The following is a 17318-nucleotide window of genomic DNA, read 5'->3' on the forward strand; positions in this document are numbered from 1 at the left end:
CAGGCTTACCCTGAGAAGATAAACTTGGACCAGTACTGAAAACAGTTGTACAACACTCAGGAGCATTTTTTAAATACAAGGGCATTTTATGTGCATTAAAGGCTGAAAGCATTGGCAACAGAAGCAACTCCTTTTCTCCTCTATAGAGCATTACAGAGTAAAAGACAAGACAACTTTCTCTTGCAGGAAAGCCATAACTGAACTGCCACACTCCTGGGTGTTTAAAATCTCAACCGTGGTGTTCCATTAATAGTTTTTTACCTTTATCAGAAGCATAACCATGAAATATGTCAATAATTCTAGACACCAAACAAGATGTGCAAGTATATTTCAGGTTTTAGCTTTAAATCTGTTATAGTACAGATGTTTTAGTACACTTAAAGGCTACCTACTGTAAGGTCCAAATACTGATTTCCACATGCAGATTGATGTAGTTTCTTGCCCTAAAGCAGTGAAGATATTCCATCGCACTGGGCCATATTTATCCCAGATTTAATTTACCACAACTCTACTGATTTCAAGGGAGTTGTGCCTCCTTACACTAGGGATGAACTTGATTCACTAGGGTGCACACAATTAAATTAAAAATGGTAATTAAAATAAGAAGGTGCTGAAACAAAAATACTGATTGAATATTTTTCCTTTAATCCTTCAGCATTTGTGCTAACTAAAAGGAAGCTATGTTTCAATACTAAAATAATTTATGTTTCCATTTATTTATTTCAAATGTATTCTCTTTGGGATTTGCTGCAACTGACAGAGCTTTTTATGAACTAAAAAGATTAAGATGAAACTAACTGCATAATTATTTTGTCCTTTGGCATCAGTTTTGAAAAAAAGAACATCTCATATGCAGAAATTAATATTTTTCATTAAAAGATAAAAGCTGCATGGTGTTATCTAAATTGTAATCTAGTAAACACCTGCACCTGTCATGCAGGAAATCAAGATCACTAAATCAAATATGGGTTTCTCAGTGGTGACATGAAATGGTACAGGGTACACGTATGCGGCCCACAGTGGAAAGGGGATTCTTGTGCTGCATGACATGGCAACTGTTTTGGACACGTCATTGATCAGCTCTCAAGGGATCTCCATTCTGTCCTTTTGACATGAAAATTTCATAGCCACAATGAGTTGGGGCAAGAAACCAGAGAGTTGAACTTTGAGGAACCTTGGGGCTCTGACAGAGGAACCCCCTTCCTGTTGGGAGTAAGAAGGTGTAATAGGTTAACAGGGTGCCAGATTCTAAAATCTTGCAGAGAGTTTTTGCTGCTAAATCAAACTAAGTGGGTTCTGTTGACTCCAACACAGGAACACACACACACACACACACACACACACGGAACTGAACACTTAGACTCTCCCTTTCCCCTCAAAGACAATCTGGGGCAATTGAGAGACATCAACAGTACAAGATCAAAATTACATCTCCTTTCTGTTTCCCCTCCCTTGCTTTAACTGTGTTGTTTTTTTAAGTAACCTCTTCAGGGAATTAAGTCTCTTACTATGCATTTGTATGATGCCTAGTACAATGGGGCCCTAAACTCAGTTGGGGCTTTTATCTAATGTATACATATAATTCATTTTTAAAACATCCCTTTTCATTTGTTCCCTTTAAAGAAAAAAAAACACATGAATGCTATTACATAATTAGGTCTCTATTTTAGCTTTAAATTGCAGCAAAGGAGATTCAGGCAAAACCTCCTAACTGTAAGAGTAGTTAAGCACTGGAATAAATCACCTAAGGAGGTTGTTGAATCTCTGTCACTGGAGCTTTTTAAGAACAGTGTAGACAAATATATTGGTCAGAGATGATGTAGATAATACTTAGTCCTGCCTCAGTGCAAGGGATTGGACTAGATGACCTTTCAAGGTCCCTTCCAATCCTACATTTCTATGATTCTATCTATCTATTCTATTATCAGACTAAAATAGTGTCCTAATGTGAATACCTTTTCACGTGTTTCTTTTTCCTTTTTAAAGCAACAAAAAACAATGGCATTTAAAATGAATTAATATTCACTTTCATCACACAAACCCTCTTCTCATCCCACGATCTTTTCCTTCTATTAGTATTGAGAGTTATAAAATTGTATTAATACGGATTAACCATGTATTTGCAATCTAAGACTATTTATGATTAAGCAATGAGAAATGTATTAACAGCTATACATTGAGAATTACAATGCTACCTTAGGGTTTCTTTCTGCAGACAGTAAGTGGAGTAAGTGCTCAGCATTTCAAACAGACAAAGCAGACAAAAAGGACGGTGTTTTTCCCTACAAACAAGCCATCTTTAGCGCAATTCAAATACTGAAATGTTCTGATATTCTAATGCCAATAGCAATATGACATACTAGGCACAGTTACAAGATATAAAGTGTGTCTGTAAGAGAAACGTATGCAGATATACACATTATTTGTTCTTATAAACAGCTATACAGCAACTTTCTAAACAACTGTTTATATTCTCCATTTAAATAACTTTAAATTTAAATAAAGAAACCCAATACTTACTTGTGCATATTTTCCACTCCTATTATGATCATGATATAGTAGGAAATTCCACTTTGTACAACAAAATGTAAGGCATACCTAGAAAAAATTATAATAGTCACTCCAGGCAATCATTTTTCATTACCAACAGTCTAGCACATATATATGTTTTCCTTACTTGAAATGAAAAGATAGTTAGATTTTTAATCCATCAGTAGTTGTTGCATGCTTAACAAGAAGATCTCCTTTAAACCTACTTTAAGGTAGGTAACTGAAAAACAAAAAACCTCACCAACTTTTGCGCTTCACTATTTTCTTATAGAAGTATCTGTTTGAGGGCTTTTTGCATTCAAAATATCAAGTCCCTTATCCACTCTCTTTTACAGAGGACCTTGACATCTTTAAATGATCTGAACAGTTGTCTCACACAAGCCTATAACATGAGTGGAGCTCTCCCTTATCTGAGGAAGAAGAGCATGCTGGCAGCTTGAGTTGTGAGAATTAGTCTTCGCACATCATACACAAACAGTAGAGGGTGAAAGTAAAGTTCACATTTTGCAGTTCGCTTTTCACATAAAGGCAAAATATGATAACTGAAGTTCTACACTGACAGTCGTGGTGACTAATGTTCTACTTATACAAAGAACAGGTACAGCATGGCAGCAACGACGTTTTCCTAGACCAGAGGTTGGCAACTTTCCGCACACAGCCTATCATGGCAGCGGTTCCCAAACTTGGTTCGCGGATGGTTCAGGGTAAGGCCCTGGCGGGCCACAAGACGCTTTGGTTACCTGACCGTCTGCAGGTATGGTCACTCGCAGCTCCCAGGTTCATCATTCCCGGACAATGGGAGCTGTGGGAAGCAGCGCAGGCCAGGCCACTGCCATCAAGTTATTTTATACTGGCAACCAAATCACCATCAGTCGGTGAAGATTCAGTGATTAAACCAGTTTTGACTATCTGTACATTTTCCTCATTGTTCTTACAAATAGCATGGTGGTAGAAAGTCCTATTTCCCTGTTGAAAAATGACATTGATAACAAATTTCCCTCTTAAGTTTATTTTCTTAATAGTATTTGTGACACTATGCCCCATATTCTTCATAGAAATATGTTTATGATATGCATATGCCATAACTAAGATGCATTTTATGCAAGATGGGTCATGTGATATATCATTGGAAAGGTTATGATTTACTATGCATGTATCATTTCTGTATCTGAAGTTAGGAATATTAACTATGTATCAATTATAAAAGGGTTTACATTTGGGAAACACCCACCAGACAGAATGTAATTGGTCTGGATGGGCCATTAGGGAGAATGATAGGACTCTGAACATGCTAATCCCCCACCTTCCTGAGAAGTTTCCTGGGATGCTGCTTTGACACTGCAGGGTCATGTGATCATGTCACCTGTTACTGGATTCCACTGGGGGAGGGGTGGGAGAATCCCACTGAGAGATAAAAAGATTCCCACCATATGTAAATCTTTTTTAAGGCAGTGAAGTGAAGTAATCAGGGTTGGTTCTTTAATGAATCCCCACCCAAGATGACTGCTGGAAACACCTAAGACTGATCTCGGGAAGAGAAGAACTGGAACCAGGCTAGAAGATGTCTGGCCCATGAAAGGAATATCTGGAATTCTAAGCTGCAAGCAAGAAAAGTTTGTCTTCAAGAATCTCCACAACCTACTTAAAATTACGTTTAGGGTGTAGCCAGTAGTGCATTAAGTTTAGTTTACGTGCTTGCTTTATTTGCTCAGTAATCTACTTGGATCTGTTTGCTATCCTTTATAATCACTTAAAATCTGTTCTTTGTAGTTAATAAACTTGTTTTGTTTTCTATAAACCAGTTTGTGCAATTCATAACTCGGGGAGGGGGGACAAAAAGCTGTGCATATCTTCCTCCACATTGAGGGAGGGCATGATTTTCATGAGCTTACACAGTACAGATTTGTGTGCAGTGCAAGACAATACAATTTTGCACTCCAGAGAGGGGTGCACTTGAATGCTGGGCAATGCCCGAGCTGAATCTTCCCACACAGAGCTGATCTCAGTGTCTGTGTCCTTTTTCAGCTGGGTGTGGTCCTGTCTGTGTGTATATTAGAGGAGGCCTGAGGGCCTGGCACAGCAAGACAAGGTGAGGGAGCCCAAGCTGGTGGAACGGGCAGGCTCAGTGGTACCTCATTACATCAGGTGGCTCCCTCCGTGTTTTATCTTCATTAGGCAGACTCTCTCTCATTTTGGGACCATCTTATCAAGAGAGATCAAATGGTTAAAATACCACTAATTTATTTGGAAATTTTCTTTCCCGTACAAATACAGCCTAAAAATCAGCTGCTGTTGCTAGTCACCTTCAGCTCAGTTATCACAGACATTTATAAGGCAAGTTGTCCTATAAATCTTGGGCATTCATTTCTTCCAAAAACTGCTTAGCCTTTTTGCTATAAAAGCAGGTCCAATTCACATGGATCTCCATTATTACAAAAAGATCCTTGCATCAGCAGGAGTTAGCCTATTAGAGATATAAGAAGGTTAATATTCATATTGGCTTTGATGTAACACTGTTGCAACTTCTTTTTTAAGAAAGAAATGCTATACTAAAGATTTTAAAAAAGTGTATTGTAATGATGTTTTATCGACTTATCCGTCTCGTTTTATGGCAATTAATACTAAGAAGGAAAAGCATTTCTTTTTAAAACAAACAATCTAAAATTATCAATAATATTTTCTATTTCAAGTCCTTATTGGTTACAATGAATTCCATAACTATATTTTCTTTTTTAATTCAAAAGCTAAAGATCAGGAACAAGATTAAGTACCTTCAAGAAACCCGACAAATACGGTACTGTAAAAAGTATGCCCTGTGGTGGAATTGCAATCCATATTAGCAAGTTAACACTCAGTCTCTAAGAGTATTAATTCTTTTATACAAGAACAGAAAGGTAATACTTGTGTGATTGATCTTTGAGTCATATGCAATTCAATTACAATAGCATTCAAATGAATAGAAAACTATAAACCTAAATATTTTAATTAACCCATTTTAGCTATGTGTTAGGTGCACCCTAAGGGTGCTTCAATATTTACTTTCAAAGAGGACACTATGACCTTTCTTTGTACCCCAAATCACCATGCCAGTGTAATAAAGGTGATTTAAGACTCTGCCTCAAGTGAACTCCACAAGCAGGTTATATTATTAATCAAGTACGTTCTTGGAGGATGGCAGATTCCAAACTGTTCCCTGCATTTGGAGTTTCTGTGAGTGCAATTGGGGATTCAGGACAGAAAAAAGAAGGAGCTGGATTGACCATAAACTGCCATTTAATCAGACAACTGAATAGCTAGAGAGGAGGTTGGTAGATTTTACTGAAGTGAAATTTGAGTGTACTGGAATTGTATTTATTTTTTCTTTTTGAGAGTCTTTGAATTTTAAACACTGTAGAAGATAATAGGTTAAGGGTCTCTCTAATCTGTATATAGGTGATGACATAACCAAAGAGATTTTCTGTACTGTCTCCATTTGCAGGCAGGAATGATACCAAACTATTTGGACTAACAGAAAGGATCAAAGATAGAATAAAAAGTTGTTTTTTTCTCCTAAATTAAAAGAGGACTGATGTTTTTGGCTGAGATGAGAGGCAGCAGAAATTTGTAAGCTAACATGCTTAATTATTTCCTTGGAAAAAGATGAAGTTATTTTATTAATATTTCACTACTGGAAACTATCAGAATATGCATAAGACAAACCTCATATCCAGCATTTCAGATTAAAAAATTATTTATTTAAAGATTATTTAAATTATTTATTATTTTCTAAAGCAAGAGATAATTACTTAGGACCACATTCAGTGAAGCCAAGTCAAAACCAATGACACTCTAATTCATCAGTTTGGATGAATTTTGACTGATATTCTTGCCTAATTTTTATGTTATTTCATTTCTCACCTGATTGCCAATGAAGTTCTATACTTATTATGTAGTTTTCTGTCTTCTAACAGTAAATTTTAGAAATCCAAATTTAGAAGGAACAATATATTTTCATTTATTTTGAAATACTCTTGTAACTTTTCCTCAAAAGGAGAGGTGTGAATTATTTTTTTGTTATAGTGCAGTGATACGGCATTTTTATATGTCTACCGTATGTAGGGTTGCCAACTTTGGTTCGACAAATTCCTGGAGATTTCATAACATAATCTTTAATTCATGGAGACTCTGGGACAATCCTGGAGGGTTAGCAACCCTAAGTGTACGGCATAATCCACATTACTGGAATATCGGTATAGAAGGGTACAGCTTGCTAAGGAAGGACAGGCAGCATAAAAAGGGAGGAGGTGTTGCATTATATATTAAAAATGCATACACTTGGAGTTTGGTTGAGATGGAAATAGGAGACAGACTTGTTGAAAGTCTCTGGGTAAGGATAAAAGGGGTAAAAAAACCAAGGGTGATGTCATGATAGGCGTCTACTACAGACCACCTAACCAGGAAGAAGTGGGTGGATAAGGCTTTTTTTAAACAACTAACAAAATCTTCCAAAGCAGAGGACTTGGTGGTGGTGGAGGACTTCAACTACCCAGACATCTGTTGGGAAAATAACAGAGCATGGCACTGATTATCCAACAAGTTCTTGAAAGGTATTGGAGACATTTTTTTATTTCAGAAGCTGGAGAAAGCTACTAGAGGAGAGGCTGTTTTAGATTTGATTTTGGCAAATAGGGAGGAACTAGTTGAGAATTTGAAAAAACGGAAGGCCACTTAGGTGAAAGTGATCATGAAATGGTAGAGTTCACAATTCTGAGGAATGGTAGGAGGGAAAAAGCCCAATAAAGATCAGATTTCAAGAAGGCAGATTTTCTCAAACTCAGGGAATTGTTAGGTAAGATTCCATGGGAAGCAAGTCTTAGAGGAAAAACAGTTCAAGAGAGTTGGCAGTTTTTCAAAGAGACATTATTAAGGGCACAAGATCAAGCGATCCCACTGCATAGGAAAGATAGCAAGTACGGCAAGAGACCATGCAGGCTTAACCAGGAGATCTTTAATGAGCTGAAAGTCTAAAAAGAGTCTTAAAAAGTGGAAACTAGGTCAAATTACAAAGGATGAATATAAACAAACACCACAAGTATGTAGGGATAAAATTAGAAAGGCAGGGCATAAAACAAGATTAAACTAGCTAGAGACATAAAGGGTAACAAAAAAAAACTCTACAAATACATTAGAAGCAAAAGGAAGACCAAGGACAGGTTGTCAGTTCCAAGGCCCACTACTCAATAGGGGCAGGGAGGAAACAATAACAGAAAATGTGGAAAGGGCAGAAGTGCTAAATGACTTTTTTGTTCTGGTTTTCAGCAAAAAGGTTAGTAGCAATTGGACGTCTAACATAGTGAATGTCAGTGAAAATGAGGTAGGATCAGAGGCTAAAATAGGGAAAGAACAAGTTACAAATTACTTGGACAAGTTAGATGTCTTCAAGTCACCAGGGCCTGATGAAATGCATCCTAGAATACTCAAGGAGCTGACTGAGGAGATATTTGAACCATTAGCGATTATCTTCGAAAAGTCATGGAAGACGGGAGAGATTCCAGAGGACAAATTGGAGATAGTCCAGAGAAGAGCAACAAAAATGATTAAAGGTCTAGAAAACATGACCTGTGAGGAAAGATTGAAAAAACTGGGTTTGTTTAGTCTGAAAAAGAGAAGACTGGGAGGGGACATGATAATTTTCGAGTACGTAAAAGGTTGTTACAAGGAGGAGGGAGAAAAACTGTTTTTGTTAACCTCTGAGGATAAGACAAAAAGCAATGGGCTTCAATTCAGCAAAGGCAGTTTACATTGGACATTAGGAAAAACCTGTCAGAGAGGTTAAACACTGGAATAGATTGCATAGGATTGCATAGATTGCATAGATCAATCAAGATACGGGGAGATCTTGGCAGACTGGTAAAGTGCACAGACCTCTACTGCTACTGCTTAACCAAGCCAGCAGGCCGTAAGTGAGCCTATGCAGCAGCCTTAGCATGACCAAGTCAGGAGGGGAGGGCTTTGGGACTACCACAAGAAGGACAGCTTGACCCAGAGTCCTTCCTGATAACATCTCTGTTGAAATTGCTGAGGTATATGTTTAAGAAAAACAAGAAGCTTATCTATATGTGCCCTCAGGAATGTGTCTATCAGGGGCTCAAGGCATGCAAACTCTGCAAAAACACAACTGGCTAATTGATAATCACAGGGAATTCTCTTGCTTAACCTTTGAAATTGCTTGCTTAACAAGTTTTATTTGAGTGATGTGTTATTATAATACTTATGAATAAATAAGGGAAGAAAGTTTTGGGTAGTTGGATTCTTCAGGGACTCTTCTTCTGGACACATCTTGGGGGTCTCACCAGCAGACGCAAGATTGGCCATCGGAAGGCTGCCGCTGTGCCACTCAAGAGCCACCCCCAACTTCAGTAATTATTGGGGGTTGAGGGTGTTTGCGGACATGTGTAAGTGCTTGACACTAAGTTAAGTATAGCTTTAAGTAAGAGCACTTTTGTATTGTCCTGTTTGTGCCAGTCATCTATTGGCCAGACAGCCATGTCTCCATTGATTTATTTCCTGACACCACCTTGCACAGAGTAAAGCTACCAAGAGCTTTGGGTTGAAAGAACCACAGGAAACAAGGGCAGTTGTGGAATCTCCATCACTGGAGATTTTTAAGAGCAAGTTAGACAAATGCCTTTCAGGGGTGGTCTAGATAATACTTAGCCATGCTTTAAGTGAAGAGGACTGGACTAGATCGCCTCTCTGGGTCCCTTCCAGACCTACACTTCCATGATTATGTGCATGTGTATAAATAAACTGCAAACTTATACCCATAAAACTGAAAGATAACATTAAGAATAAGCCTAACTTTCTGATTTCCTAAATCTATAAGAAATGTCTGCAGCAAGCAGATGTTCGGTTACCTGTGTGACTAAACTGAATATAGGGGCCAAAACTGTAGTTCAGAATTCAAGAACTATGCAAAGAGAAGGGGGAGGGGCATTAGCTCATCCTATCTTCTTAATGTTTTTAAAACGTTGCCAGAATATTTTAGTCAATTAAGAAAATGCCTTGGCCAATATATACCGGTGCCTCAAGAGAAAGTTGGAGTAGCTGTTATTCCACACACCAATTAAGCCAACTCCCTCTTATTCATCCTGAGCTAGCCTGATAAGTACTGAACCACACTGCATCGAAACAACTAGATTATACAGTCTGTAGTGTAATTTACATACATAAAAGTAAATGCATTTCTTGTATCGCCCCTACTGCTGTTCTGGTCAATTACACCTTGAGTATATACAACGGTGAAGAGTGTGCCAGAAGAACCTATATGGAATATCATATACTGAGATATTCTAACAGCAGTCACAACTTAAACTTAAAAGATACGCGCCGGAGTCCACCTTCCTTCCAGGCCCTTCCTGGTGCCAGAGAGACACTCTATAGCAACAATTTTATTCACCTCCCTTCTCCCATAGTATTCAGATCTGTATTCAGTATTCAACAAAAAACAATGCAAGCTAATTGATATTTTGAGATTAAGGAGTGGTATCTAGGCATGTGATTAATTTAGTATTGCCTCATAGTTAGGCTTAGATGTACTAGTTCTATTGATAAATTTTGGTAAATATTGATTTCACTGAACACACACACACACACACAAAAGTATGTCCATAAATGATTATCAAAATTTACAGGCAAGCAAAGTAAGAAAAATACAGCTTGAAAATTTATCAGAGTTTGATTTCAGGATACTTATTTTGTATATTTGACCTGTGATGTTGACAGTTTGCATTTTAACAGTTATAGAGCTTTAACTTTTTTAATCTCAATGTTTGTCATTAAATAATTTCCTGCAATTGTGAACATTTAAATCAATAAAAACAGAAAAAATTGACACTGAAATTATCCATTGAAGCTATAAAAAAAAATTACTTTCTGCCACACCTACTCAGAGCAGTATGTTACACAAATTTGTCACAAGTTGTACAAGTTACAAAATTAGTTTTTATTTTAGCTCTTCCTCTCTCCTCCCAAAAACAGCTGCAAGATACAATACTTTGAAAAGACCTTCAGAGAATTATATAATATGGCATTTAGAGTACTTTCCATCTCAGTTACATTGGATGGAGTATATATTACTTTGTTTCTTTCAGTACATTTGTGTACAACAACCAAAAGAGAACACAGAAAGTGTAGTAAATTTAACTGTGATAAACTTCAGCAGCACTAAATACCAAAATGTATGTAACAAAACACATGAAACGGTTGAAAAAGAAGATAAAATGTTACTTACCATCCAAAACAAAAAAGTGCAAGATAAAGGCCTAAAAGCGTGGCAACAACATGTCTTATAAATGAGCTAGTTTTGCTTGAATGAAGGTATGTTCGAAACCAAATAGCCGCAAGCAAGGCAAAGAGTTGGCACACTACGAAGTTAACCTGCAGAGAAAAGACAGCTGTTATTCTACACAATCATCATATACCTTGCTTCCAAATCAAAAACCTTACCAACACCACCCACCCACTAATGATAGGACCAAAAGTTCTGAAAACTAAATACTATATTCTGTATCACTGAATTACTGAAGCATCTCACAATTTTAAAGAATTAATCTTCACACCACATTTCTAAGGTAGGAAAGTCTATTCCCATTTTACAGATGGAAAACTAAAAGGAACAGAGAGGCTGATTCATCAAGATTACCGAGGAAGTCTGTGACAGATCCAGAAACTGAACCAAAATAACATAAATCCCAGACCAGTGCCTTAACCACAAAGCCATTCTTCCACTTCTTATAACTCGGCTTTGTTTTTGAATTGGGATATCATTTTTAGAATGTTGCCTTCTTTAGTCTGAGACTAGAGCTGACCTTTGCTTCCATCAGGGCAGAGAACCTACTTTGATGGTCTGTCCCAGATCTAAAAGAACCAGTTGAAGTTTTGGAGCTGAATAGAGGCAGAGTGTTGTGCAGCCAGACCGCTCCTTTTACTGTGCTGTCCTCGCAGGCAAGTTGACTTATAATACAGGTGACCTGCCATTCTGCTATGGGTGAAATGATTAGGAAGGCAGCTTTTACCACTGGAAACAGAAGTTACGTTCTGAGTCAGACTGATTGTGGCATGAAGAGTTTTCAAAGTCTTATGCCAAGGATGTGATGAAGTGGTTCTCTTCCTCTAGCATAGCAATCACAGAGACTTGGGCTATGGACAGCCTGATAAACCTAGTTCTCTTTACTCAGAATAAAATGTTTCTCACAGTCACAAATTTTCCATCTATTTTGCAGACCAGATTATTCGTCTGATTATTTCAAATCTATTTTTATATCAGATGAACACTTTCACATTGGGGAGAACTGTGGTCTCTTCTCCATTTACATTTCAACACAAGTTATTCACTAGTTCTGTAGGTGTTTCGGTAGCTTCAACCTGCAACTGAAATGTGGACATGTGTCCCTCCTTTTCATAAAAATTGTTGAAGTTTACATTGATACACTGCTCTTACTGGTAGAGACTATTGTGCTTTCCTTCAAGAAAACATGTTATCAGACATGAGAAACTATGTCTATGTATGTACAAACTATGTATGTTAAGCCATTTCACTTATTGTTGATAGTCTGGGTAGACAGTTCCCAAAAAAGGAAGACTACAGAGTCCTCAAACTTCCTTAATGCCTTTCAATCTGCTCTAGTCTTGTTGCTAGACAATGTCCTGGTGACATACATAGATAGGGCACAGCTGAATGAATGGAGACATTCAGTGGCAGAGTCCAGGAAAGCATTAAGTGAGCGCAATGAGAAGAGGCAGGATGCAATGCTGAGGCTAATGGGGGAGTTGCAGGAAAGCCAACAAGAGCACAGACCGCCCCTGCATCCACTGTACAACTCCCTGCCCTCCTCCCCAAGTTCCATATCCTCCACACCCAGATGCCCAAGGACACAGGAGGGTGGGAGGGAGGCTCAGGGAACCCAGCCACTGCACTCCGGAGGATGGTCCAAGCAACAGAAGGCTGTCATTCAAACAGTTTTGATTTGTAGTGTGGCTACAATAAGCAATGTGGCCTTGTCCTTCACTCCTCCCCCACCCCACCCGGGATACCTTATCAGTTATCTCCCTTTTTTTTTTAATTAATAAAGAAAGAATGCATAGTTTCAAAACAATAGTGACTTTATTTCCTTTGCCAGCTATGAACAAAGTGGGGAGGGTGGTTGCCTTACAAGGAGTTAGAATCAACAAAGGGACGGGTTTGCATCAAGGAGAAATACACACAACTGTCACACAGTAGGCTGGCCAGTCATTAAACTGGTTTTCAAAGTCTCTCTGATGCGCAGCGCGCCTACCTGTGCTCTTCTGATCGCCCTGGCGTCTGGCTGTTCGTAACTGGCAGCCAGGCGATTTGCCTCAACCTCCCACCTCACCATAAACGTCTCCTCCTTACTCTCACAGATATGGAGCACACAGCAAGCAGTAATAACAATGGGAATATTGGTTGCGCTGAGGTCTAACCTAGCCAACAAAGAGCGCCAGCGAGCTTTTAAATATCCAAAGGCACATTCTACCACCATTCTGCACTTGCTCAGCCTATAGCTGAACTGCTTCTTACTACTTTCCAGGCCAGGGGTCGGCAACCTTTCAGAAGTGGTGTGCCGAGTCTTCATTTATTCATTCTAATTTAAGGTTTCGCGTGCCGGTAATACATTTTAACATTTTTAGAAGGTCTCTTTCTATAAGTCTATAATATATAATTAAACTATTGTTGTATATAAAGTAAATAAGGTTTTTAAAATGTTTAAGAAGCTTAATTCAAAATTAAATTAAAATGCAGAGCCCCCTGGACCTGTGGCCAGGACCTAGGCAGCGTGAGTGCCACTGAAAATCAGCTCACGTGCCGTCTTCGGCACGCATGCCATAGGTTGCCTACCCCTGGTCCAGGCTGTACAGTAGTACAGTATGGCTTCATGAGCCATGGGAGCAAGGGGTAAGCTGGGTCTCCAAGGATAACTATTGGTATTTCAACATCCCCAACAGTAATTTTCTGGTCTGGGAAGTAAGTCCCTTCTTGCAGCTGCTCAAACAGCCCAGAGTTCCTAAAGAAGCAACCGTCATGCAGCTTTCCCGGCCATCCCACGTTGATGTCGGTGAAACATCCCTTGTGATCCACCAGTGCTTGCAGCACCATTGAGAAGTACCCCTTGTGGTTTATGTACTGGTTGGCAAGGTGGTCCGGTGCCAAGATAGGGATATGCGTTCCATCTATCACCCCACCATAGTTAGGGAAACCCATTGCAGCAAAGCCATCCACTATGACTTGCACATTTCCCAGACTCACTATACTTGATAGCAGAACGTCAGTGATTGTTTTGGCTACTTGAATCACGGCAGACCCCACAGTAGATTTGCCCACTCCAAATTGATTCCCGACTGACCGGTAGCAGTCAGACATTGCAAGCTTTATCTATCTATTTATTTTTATTTTATTTAAGCTTCCACAGTGCTATCGCCACTCGCTTCTCAACTGTCAGGGCAGCTCTCATCTTGGTATTCCTGTGCTTCAGGGCAGGGGAAAGCAACTCACAGAGTTCCTGGAAAGTGGCCTTACGCAACAGAAAGTTTCACAGCCACTGGGAATCATCCCACCCCTGCAACACTATGCAATCCCACCAGTCTGTGCTTGTTTGCCGGGCCCAGAATCGGCGTTCCACTGTATCAACCAGACCCACTGCCACCACGATGTCCCAATTGCCACAGCCCATGCTTTCAGGAACATCTGTGTTCATGTCCTCATCACAATCGTCCTCATGCTGCCATCTCTTAGCCAGGTTCTGCACATACTGCTTCCCACAGTGCACTGCTCCATGAGTCAATGCTAGCCACAGCAGTGAGGACACACTCCGCCGACTTAATGCACTTAGTGGGGACATACATAATCGACTGTATAAAATCTATTTCTAAAAATCGACTTCTATAAAATCGACCCAGTTTCATAGTGTAGACATACCCTTAGATTACAAGCTCTCCTGAGCAGAGACCATGTTTTCAAGATACTTGTAGTTAATTATAGCATGTCTATGTTAAAAAGAATCTTAAGTTTGCAAAATACAGCACTCAAAAGTTTAGGAAATGTAAGAATTAAGACTGCCTATGCAACCTTAATTCACCCTTCTTGGACATACACATGATGATATTTTCTTTAACTACACAACTGAATACTCCCCCCCCATAGAACCTCTGCGCCTCATTCAGTGAACAGTTACTTTATTCACTGTTTCTTCCTTCTCGTTCTATGTGTGATCTCAGGCCTTATTTAAACACACATCACTCTACCCTCATTTCCATGGAGTTCTCACCAGACTATCTGAGTGCTGCAAAAACAATGAATTCACCTTCATAACACTTCTGTAAAATTAGGTGCTACTACCCCAATTTTACAGACTGGCATCTGAAATACAGAGTGATTAAGACCAAAGTGTCTACTAATTTTGGGTGCCCAACTTGAGACACCTAGGGCCTGATTTTTTCAGAATACTTAGCATTTTTATTACCACTTTATATGTCAAAGCACAGTTTCAAATGTTGCAGTTATGAACATTCAGCACTTCTGAAAATCTGGCCGCAGGTGTCTCATGTCGGGCATCCAGAAAACAAGGAACATCATTAGTGGCCGACTGTGAATGTTTTGGTTAAGTGGCATGCCCAGATCACTTAAGTACTCTGGCAGAGGCAGTGATAAATCCACTTCACTGCTCTAAAAAGTGAAGTGATCATGTAATTAAACACTACATCATAATGCATGCACTCAAGATAGCCGAATAAAATTTGCATGGGCAACCTTTATTCTAGCATCCTCTGACTTTCGAGTGCTTGACTTTAAAAAAAAAATATTCTTTTAATACATTTCTTTTTTATTAAAAACCTAGAACTTCTGTCATGTGGAACCATACTGAGATACAGACACACACAATTTAGGTCATTAGCAGGCTTTTGACCGTTCGATCTACAGCACAAAACTCTACCACTTGAACTAATGAATAACTAGCAGCATTGCTATTACCTTCAATGTGTACTAGGCACTAGAGCAATAGTTTTCAACCTTTTTTCATTTGCAGACCCCTAAAAATGTAAAATGGAGGTGTGGACCCCTTTGGAAGTCTTAGTTTGCAGATCCCCAGGAGTCCATGGACCACAGGTTGAAAAACACTGTTCTATGGTAACAACAATCTTTCATGGACTCCTTAGACACAGTCTGTGGGCCACAGGTTTAAAACCACTGCACTAGAGGGACGTGAGAATTTGATAGTCAGTTCCTACATCCCTCTGCTTTCAGCAAGTGAAACGCAGCACTCCTGGATTCAATTCCAGATTCTGGAGGGAGTGGTTAGACACTTCTGTCCCTGTATACCCAACCTGTTTGTCTGCCTCTCCTCCTATCCTCCACCCCACTTCCCAGCTCCTGCCCTCCAGAACCTGTGCAGCTACTCCCTCCCTCCACCTCACACATCCAAGCTCCTGCCCTCCTCTCCCAGTTCCCCTTGCATCCCCCAGGCACCCCCTGGCTGCTGGCTCCTCCCCTTCTTACTCCTATCCATACCACCATTTGGGTCCTGTAACACCCCAATTCCTCACCCATTTCATCTTCATTCCTGTTAGGCTACTCCTCCTCCATGCTCCATGGGTACCAGCATCAAGAGCACTGAGAGCACAGGATATAGTTTCCCTGCTCTCCATTTCAGTGACCATTATCACAGAAACCCTTGACTACCAGGAGAAGCAACTGCAGAATTGTTGCTCAGGCCCTGTATCCCCACACTGGTGTATGCTCCATTACTCTGTGGGAATGACCCATATGCAGCCCAGCTGATACATAGAAGCTATGTGGGGATACAGTATGCTCAGTAAAGACTATCTTTGGAGAAGACAGCTGTCAAACTAATAAGGCTCTATGAGAATGGGTGCCAGTAACTTGGCCAAATTTGGGTGGATTTAAAAAAAAAACAAACAAACAGATATCAAAAGGCACAACCCAGATACCTTGGAGACCTCTTGCTTTTACTCCACCCCCACCAGCCCATGAAATTTTGAGTCCCCACTTCAAAGCATGGACAAACTCTAGTGCCTAAATGAAACAGTTGCAGATTTACACACACATTGGGAAGCAACAAGAAACCATAACCATAGGCAGTACTACCATCTCCCTCTATAATTGCAGTAGCACTTAGAGGTCCCAACAGATATTAAGGTTCTACTGTGCAAGGCAGTGTATATACTAGAATTAATCGCAGTTAACTCACGCGATTAACTCAAATAAATTAATCGCGATAAAAACATTAAATCACCATTTATTGCAGTTTTAATTGCACTGTTAAACAGAATACCAATTGAAATTTATTAAATATTTTGTAGGAAAAACATCCATTTTCATATATATTGTATTCTGTGTTGTAATTGAAATCAAAGTGTATATTATATTACAAATATTTGCACTGTAAAAATGATAAAAGAAATTGTATTTTTCAATTCATACAAGTACTGTAGTGCAATCTCTTTGTCGTGAAAGTGCAATTTACACTTTTTTTGTTGTTATATAACTGCACTCAAAAACAAAATAATGTAAAACTTCAGCGCCTACAAATCCACTCAGTTCTACTTCTTATTCAGCCAATCGCTAAGACAAACAAAGTTTGACAAACAAGATAATGCAGGCTCTAAAATTTTACATTTTTTTATTTTTGAATGCATTTTTTTTGTACCTAATTCTACATTTGTAAGTTCAACTTTCAAGATAAAGAGATTGC

At 39.2% G+C, this 17318-nt stretch overlaps 1 protein-coding gene across 2 annotated transcripts in view; it reads right to left on the reverse strand.

The window, feature by feature from the left end:
- The window catches only part of MBOAT2 (membrane bound O-acyltransferase domain containing 2), a 191106-nt gene that overhangs the window by 143987 nt on the left and 29801 nt on the right, over positions 1–17318 (reverse strand). The window contains exons 2-3 of one of the 2 annotated variants that reach the window (XM_039528940.1): positions 10823–10968; positions 2521–2598 (exon numbers count right to left, since the gene is read on the reverse strand). In XM_039528940.1, coding sequence (XP_039384874.1) covers positions 2521–2598; positions 10823–10968 — 224 coding nt within the window. Of the gene's footprint in view, positions 1–2520; positions 2599–10822; positions 10969–17318 lie in introns of those variants that run through there. The other variant, XM_039528945.1, reaches the window with a different exon arrangement.

Source organism: Mauremys reevesii, linkage group 3 (genome assembly GCF_016161935.1).
Source record: "Mauremys reevesii isolate NIE-2019 linkage group 3, ASM1616193v1, whole genome shotgun sequence".
In the NCBI taxonomy this organism is placed as follows: Eukaryota; Metazoa; Chordata; order Testudines; family Geoemydidae; genus Mauremys; species Mauremys reevesii.